The sequence below is a fragment of the Camelina sativa genome, chromosome 12, assembly GCF_000633955.1.
Source record: "Camelina sativa cultivar DH55 chromosome 12, Cs, whole genome shotgun sequence".
Classification (NCBI taxonomy): Eukaryota; Viridiplantae; Streptophyta; class Magnoliopsida; order Brassicales; family Brassicaceae; genus Camelina; species Camelina sativa.
In genome coordinates this window covers 8,857,000-8,865,191 of record NC_025696.1, presented here as the reverse complement: position 1 = coordinate 8,865,191, position 8,192 = coordinate 8,857,000, and the positions used below count along the sequence as shown (strand labels likewise).

Here is an 8,192-nt window from a genome sequence, read left to right as displayed (position 1 = left end):
ACAATTAGATTGTTACTTATAAACTATTCTAGAGACCAATAATTCATGAGAGTTAAGAGTATAAATTATGGTAGGAAAAAATAATATATATTTTTTTAATTTAATCCGAATGAAAAGATGAAACAGTGAAGATAAGAACGAGAGAGAGAGAGAGATGATGAGAGTGTGGACAACAATTCCCAAGCCTGCCGCTTAATAAAAGAGAGCCTCAACTTTTTTTACGTTTTTTTCTAAGCATAATTTTGATACAGTTTCATCCAAAAAAAGACACCCATAAGCCATAACCTTTTGAGGGTTTAATGGAAAGTACAGTTTATAGAAAAAAAATATAAAGTTTATGTTATATTGTATAATTTAATTAAATGGTGGTTTGAGATTTGATTAAATGATTAAAATGACGTTTAGGGCTTTGTTCAAGGTACGTTTGACTATGGCGACTTTGCCGTAAAAAGAGGATCAAAGTGGAACTGAGGTGAAAGCAAAAGTGTCTCTTTAGGACTTACTGATCACAGCAAAATGGCAAAAGCATGGGGACGTTGAGATAACGTGTCATTAGTTTAAATCCGGCCCTCATTTTGTTTTTTTGTTTCTGTTCATTATTAAACAAATTTCTTAATTTGGTAATCAGCTCTTTCACAATTGATAATATAAAAATCGCTACCTATATATCTGAACACAATGAAAATTCAACCATTCCTTAAACCAAAAATTGTTCAACCATCCCGACCAAATGACCGTCTCACCGGTAGGTAAAAATCCACGACCCAAAGTAATTCAATCCGGCTATGCAGTTCAAAACAAAAATTCGATTTCAAAATTGAACCCTGACAATTATTTAAATTCACCTACCAGTATATCAAACATTTTTCCAGAAACGAGCATGCCTATATAGATGATGATAATATTTCTCGGTATTTTCTAGTCTTAAGCTAATCTTCAAAACATGTGCACTTTATCGTTTTATTTATCTTGATGTAACAGATCGCTAAATATACTTCTTAATAGTATATATAACTTGTGACAAAAAAAAAAATAGTATATATAACAGTTGTTTGACTTGCTCAGTAAGGTTTGTAGATCTAGTTTAAGTTTAACATCTACTTAACCGTTCTAATAATTGTGTGACTTTAAATGATTCTTTTTTTTTTTGGATTTTTGTATGCATTACTAACTGTTATATACTATGTTTTTTTTCTTACTGTTATATAATGTTGTAGTGTAATATGTAGGAATATTATTGTGAGCCAAAAATTAATTGTGGACCAACCGGTGTAGTCTTGTTTTGTTTTTGGTCTTAAAGAGATCATGTTGCAAGTTGCAACAAATTTAGCATCATTTATCCTTAAAATGGAATTCAAACACGTTTTTTGTAAGACATATTTACAGCTTATCATCTATGATTTTATTCCAACTCTTAATCATGTTTTCTCCCTCTCTCTTAACTCTTTGTCACTAATTAGTAGTACAAAATTACAAAACAATTTCTATAATTTTTTCGGCTTACTTATGGTGAAGGTGAGAAACACATATCTTGGTTACAAACTTATTTTTTTTTTGTGTGTCTATGATATTTAGATTTACAACAAACAAAACAACGAACATGAGGATCATTTGTGTAAGGATGAATAACAGGAATGGAAACAATTACAAGATGCTATCAAAATTCAAGAAATTGGTATAAATAATGGTACTCAAACTGAGATTAGGATCAATTTTGGTTTCAAAATAATATTTACATCTCTCATCAAAGACAAAGACTCATTAATTTGTGAATAGGGAAAAAGACAAGTATTGTTATGCAGACGATCATCAAGTTGATAAAGAAGGGAGGAGTTAATTTGTGGAAAAAGACAAAGACGACGGGCGTTTGACGACGGAATAGTACCACAAACAAATGTGATGTGGCGTAGTCAGGAGAAAGTTGATGATGAATTTTGCAGAAACAATCACGTGAATTAGGCCTGGGCATTCGGTTAACCATTCGATTTCGGTTCGGTTGTATTCGGTTTCGGTTATTTTGGATATAGTAATATAGTAACCATTTGGATATTTATGAAATTTCGGTTTAGTTCGGTTCGGTTTCTTTCGGTTCGGTTTCGGTTTGGTTATTTAAATAAATAACCATAACTAACATAAATTATATTAACATTAACCAAATAAACCAAATATAACCAAAACTAACCGAATATAACCAAAATTAACCAAATATACAATAACAAAAATACAAAAAAGGGAAAAATATTGATTCAATTTTACAAAATAGTATTTAACTTTGTAAATTCAAAATAATAACATTTACATATATTGATTATTTAAAATATTTAATTGTTTTGAATCTAGAAATAATTTATATTTTAAGTTTATTTTATAGTTTTGCATAATATTAAGTATATAATATTTGATATCTTCTAGGTTTTCGGATATTTCGGTTAACCATTTAATTGTCGGTTCGGTTCGGTTCGGTTTCGGTTAGTTTGGATATAGATTTTTACTAACCATTCGGGTATTTGAAGAATTTCGGTTCGGTTCGGTTTAGTTTTTTTCGGTTCGGTTTCGGTCGGTTATTTGGTTATCGGTTATTTTGCCCAGCCCTAACGTGAATGGTTTGTGTGGTTGTGTCTCACCTCCTACTCTATTCTTCCTCATCCATATATATTTTGTAAATTTAATTTGTTTCTAGAAGTTTTATTCTATTTTTTGTTAGTTGACGCTCTTTAGTTTTATTTTTCAATTTATCTTTTCATAAACTTTTAAAGCATGATGAATGGGCGGTTCTTTTTAAAGTATTTTCACAGTGTTAATATTTTAAATAGTTTGTTGGTGTTTACCGAAGAGAGTCATTTTCAAAAGGGTTTGATGTAAAAACATATAGTTTGTTAGTGTTTTTTTTGTTGGTTAAATTTGTTAACACTTTTGATAAATTATATAGAAATGATTTTATCCTTCTGAATTATACAGACAAAATAGTTGACGTAATATACAATAATACAAATGACGCAGTGGAAAAGCTGATACAATTGTAAAATGGACAGGTTGCAACAATGATACTTGCACCATAGTTGACATGACGATGAAGGATATGATCACCTAATTAAGGTTGGAGTTAAAAATTGAAAAAAGAAAAGAAAAAAAAAGAAGAAGCTATAAGTGAAATGTGTTGGATCTGATCCTTCAAAAGATTACAAATTTACAACCAACCTTTTAGACCAACATGCCGACACACTTGAACAAACTCTCGGTAGTATATGAATGTTCTCTTGTAGGGTGTAATAAGTTTTAACTTGAGCTTGATCATCAGTATCCAATCTATACTATTACTATATTTTCATTCATCCGAGAGACGAATTAGTTGGTCTAATTGATCTTCACATTATTCAAATTTCCAATCATATTGAGAAAACACTTGTTGCACAGAGCATCATCACATGCACAATTGCACTTACAATTACAAAGTTGAATTAGAAGAAACTGAAACCCTGTGAAGGAAAATATTAAAGTTAGTATCTCTATCCAACATGCTTATCCTCACATAACTTTGGTCATCGCCGAAGTGCTTTCCACTTTTCGTTAAAATCTTCTTTTCTTCTCTTAGAAACTTCTCACAATCCACAATCCCTTCTTCACACTTAAACCATGCAAAAGCTGCGCACAGTATATAATACACCAAATCAAATGAGGAAAAAAATAAATGGTTCCATAATCATTTACATTGTTTTTATTTATATTTACCTGGTTGTAACTCAAAGACCTTGCCAAAGAAATTGCAGCGTTGAGAGACGAAATCAGGAACGGTAAAACGTTTAGTGTCCTTCGCTGCTTGTTTCAATAGCTTCCACCTCTCATACATAGCATCATAACTGTGTTCAAAGAAGGATTTAGCCGTTTCATTCCCACAGCTGTCTGACACAGCCTTTAGAACCTTGGCTACTCTAAGCTGCGAGTCCTTTGAGACCCCAATCGTGTTGAGTTCAATGTACTCTGTCATTTTCCTAGCTGTCTCTCTGTCTTTCACCAAAGCCCATCTGCAAAATGAAACAAGAATGTAACGTTTAATTAAGATACTTTTTTTTTTGTTCCCATGAAGCAAAACGTAACAAATTATGTACTTACCCAATGCGCATCCCTGCATGGCCAGTGCTCTTTGAAGCAGTGAAGAGCATTACATCGTGATCAGCTGCTGATGTTATTGGCGTATACTGCGGCCAGTAGTAAGCCAAATCATGGATCAATATACCTTTACTACTGTTTACTACCGGTTCTCTCAAGAACCCATCAGGGTTGTTTGGAGATGTAACAAGTTCAATGTATGGACCTTCTTCCTTGTATGTCATTGCATCTCCGCCCCATCGATATAAACCCGATTTAAGGCAGTCAGTAATCAAAGGGTATGACTGCAACCAAACCGCTTATACATGTTAGATTGGTATATATGTGCGCTAAAACAACCCAAGAAAGCTAGTATCCAGCAAAATGGTGCGTCTATAACAAGACATACAAATAGTTTGAGTAGACAGCTATAAATGTGACTCACACTATAATAAGGTGCAGCTGAGACGACATTAATAGGACCAGAGTCATCATGTGGGGAGAGAGCATAGAGAGCAGCCTGATACAACTGTGTCGAGCCAGTGCCAACAACAATGAAACGGTCTTGCGTTACAGCATTCCCAACAATCTTATGCACCCTCACGATCTCTTTGCCAAGCTCTGGTTCAAGAAACCAACAAAGGTTGTTGTTGTCAGAAAAATAACTGAGAGATTGCCATCCAGGTATCACCATTGTTGTCACATCTCCCATTTCCTGCCAGTATCTCTCATACACCGTTGGATCGCCACTACGTATAGATACCACATCAAGGTTGTTAGCATACATTATGTTTATAGTGTGACAAGAATTGATCTTTGAATCAAGGAAAGCTGTGAATATACGTCAAGAAAGTATTCGTGGGTCCTTTTCTCTAATGGAGAACACAAAACAACACATTCTGATTTCTGAAACAGTGAAAAACATGGTCAAGTACGTACTAGATCACCAAACTAGTCCTTTAGATTCTCTCAAAGGACATGAAATATTTATGTATTCAGAATCATGTCCACCAAAATGTGGGCTCTCTTTACTTTTTCTTTTTTTCTCTTTTACCTATTTATAAGTTTTCCCTTGACAATGGAGTTGGAAAGAATCAAAAATAGATTTTGATATATATTCTGATATACCATGTGTCTCCTCAACCTAAACTTTCAAACTCCATTGGCTATCACTAACTAAATTAATTGCGAGAGCATCCAAAAAGAAACATCACTCGTCAACCTCCTTCCTCTCACAACATACCACATACCACATAAAGTCACTCTCTTCTTTACTTTCTCATCAACAAGAAGAGTGGCCCATTTCCAATTTATTTTAATACTCTTTAACAGTTGACATTTATGATCAACTTATCTAAATTCCCTAAAAAAAAAAAACAAATGGACCACCACAATCAATTTGCAAATTTTTTTTTTTTTTTTTGATTAGTCATAAGTCATAACAAAGTTAATAATAACAGAACCAAATATTCAAACTAGCGGCGTACGTTAAGGAACACAAGAAAATATAGGGGGTCAAATAATGAACCCCATCAGTAAAAAATTATATCACAACGACCATTTTGCCCCTTTTTGAAGTTGCATTAAAAATCGAATGGTGACTATGGCATTAAAGCGTGGAGGTTCACTTGCGTGCTTGTCGGATAATCTCAGATTCTTTGCTAGTATTAGAATCAGTGACTTTCAAAGCAATCAAGTATGGTATAAGGAAGAAATATTGTCTACAGATTCTAGAGGATACGCCATTAATACACATATTTACTATTCTAAAACACCAAGAAAGAATAAAAATTCAATCAAAACTTCCACCATAGTGTCATAGTGACAAGAACATAAACTTTTCTTCAGAAAAATTGTAATCTAGAACATGAAAGAGTAAGTAAAGACTTACAGTTTAAGGTTGATAATTCTGTCGTCGTCTTCTTCGATCTTGCTATAGTTGCAAGATGCTGAAGACAACAAAGAAGAAGATCCTAAAGCCGTGGTGGATACCACAGGCCATATGCTAGAATACACCGTTCTGTCCCAAGAATCTCCTCGTTCTTTTTCACCTTTCAAGATCTTTAGAATCAAGCTGAAGTTCACGGCCAACGAGAGGACCAACATATTCCTCCAAGACAGGAACCTCGGAATCTGTTCCATTTTCTCTCCAAACTAAAACAAGAAAGCTAGGAAACAAAAAGATGCAAATGCTTGAAAGAAGAAGAGCAGAGGTGGGATAGCTGGAAAAAGACTTCTTTATAAAAAAATGAAACTTATAGAATCTCATTTTATCAAAGGCAAGCAAGTGCTGTCCAACGAGACTGAACCTTTTTTGGCTGATAAATTCAAAGTTATGAATTTTTGAAAGAGATTAAAATAACCTTTGAAGAATCTCAAGAGATAAAGGTGTCCTATGTAACATGTGTTTATATTGAATTATGAACCTAATTAGATTATATAACTCATACTTAACTCAATTACGTACAAATCATTCAATCAAGGTTTATTTTTAATTAAAAGATTTGAAACCTCTATCCTCGCAGATAAATCTAAACCAAGAGTTCTACCTATCAAAATATAAAAACAAGGGATTTTTACTAGAAGTACCACATTCCAACAAAAACTTTTCAGAAATACCACATTATTTTTATCTTTCTAAAAGTACCATAATCCACTTTTTTTGGTCATGAGTAGGTAACCATTATGCCCTTAACGATTGTGTGGCTAGGAAGACTGAGTTGATTAGATGTGTCACATGTGTCAGATGTGCAGTTTTTAAATGTGAAAAAATAAATTATTGACCATATTGGATTGGTAGACAATATTGAAATTGGTAGACAATATTGAATTTTTACAAACATGTCCACAATATTTGAATCGGTAGACGATATTAAATTTCCAAAATTATAAATTTGTCCATAGAAATTTGACAATGTAATGTTATAAAACATGTCCACTGAGGTGAAAAATGTTGTCTACCATGCTTTAGCGTTTGGAAGTTAATATTCGAAAAAGTCAATGACAACTTATCCACCATTTGTATGGGTTAAAGTAGTCCATCAACTAAAAACATTATAATTTACAACATGATTTTAGTTATAACTTGATAAAAGGACAACATTTTTACATGTATTATTGTCTATTATTTTCCACAATTTTCAGAATTGATAGACAACATTGTCGATGAAGATACAACTTGTCCACACGTTGTATCCTAAACAAAAACAACACCAAACGTTAAACTTTATAAGTGAAATCAAACCTTACCGATAGTAGAGCGATGATTGGTTTGTTGTTTGACCCGATTCGATTCAACTGAGCCTAGATCTGTTCATGAAGTTTCATTCTCTTCTTCTTAATCTCATCTTATTCAGCTATAAACGCAGAAAGAGAAGAACAAGTCAATTGATGCTTGCTTCATTAAAATTGAATTCTCAGATGCATTGTTAATTGCTGGAGAGGTTTCGTTTAGATAAAATGAAATTGATTTGAATGAGCTATCGTTGTCCTCATCAGCCATTTAGATAAAAGAGAGAGAAATACAAGAGAGAGANAAAAAAAAAAAAAAAAAAAAGACAGCAAGAAAGAGAAACGGGAGTAATAGAAAAAAATATTGTTTATTTATAAAATGAATAAAATGTTTAGTTAAGGAATAAGGACAGTTTAGTATTTTCAATTAGTCATTGTGGTATTGGTGGAAAGACATAATCCAATGTGGTAGATTGTATAAGTTTTGCTACAGTGTATGGTATTATTGTTAGAAAACTCTAAAAACAAAGATAAAAGTACCTGTCAAATTCCAAACAGAGGGTCCAAAGGTCTTAAACTTGGCCACGGTGAAGGGGTCACTGGAGAAGCTTTATATATAAACTGAAAAAAAAAAAATCTGTAATTAGGTGGGAGCTCTTTGTTTGTTTCTCTCCGCCAAAAAAGGTTTTTCCCATTGAGAGAAAAAAAAATGATTTTGTTTTTGCCTTTGGCGTGAAGAGTTTCAGCTTTTTCGTTTGTCAATGGCAGAACCTTGGAAACGACAGTACATGAACCGAATGAGAAACACTGAATTTATTCAGGATCTCTGTTTACTACAAGACTGGTGAATGCTTTACGTGTAATACTTTCTAGAT

The 8,192-nt window shown here is 32.9% G+C and overlaps 1 protein-coding gene across 1 annotated transcript; it reads right to left on the bottom strand.

Moving 5' to 3' along the window:
- Window positions 3,350-6,549, bottom strand: LOC104730979 (tryptophan aminotransferase-related protein 2-like). The gene is made up of 5 exons (XM_010450233.2): window positions 5,978-6,549; window positions 4,532-4,835; window positions 4,111-4,391; window positions 3,730-4,022; window positions 3,350-3,642 (listed from the first exon to the last, which is right to left on the bottom strand). The coding sequence occupies exons 1-5, from the start codon at window positions 6,226-6,228 to the stop codon at window positions 3,446-3,448; spliced, it is 1,326 nt and encodes a 441-aa protein (XP_010448535.1). The 5' UTR covers window positions 6,229-6,549; the 3' UTR covers window positions 3,350-3,445.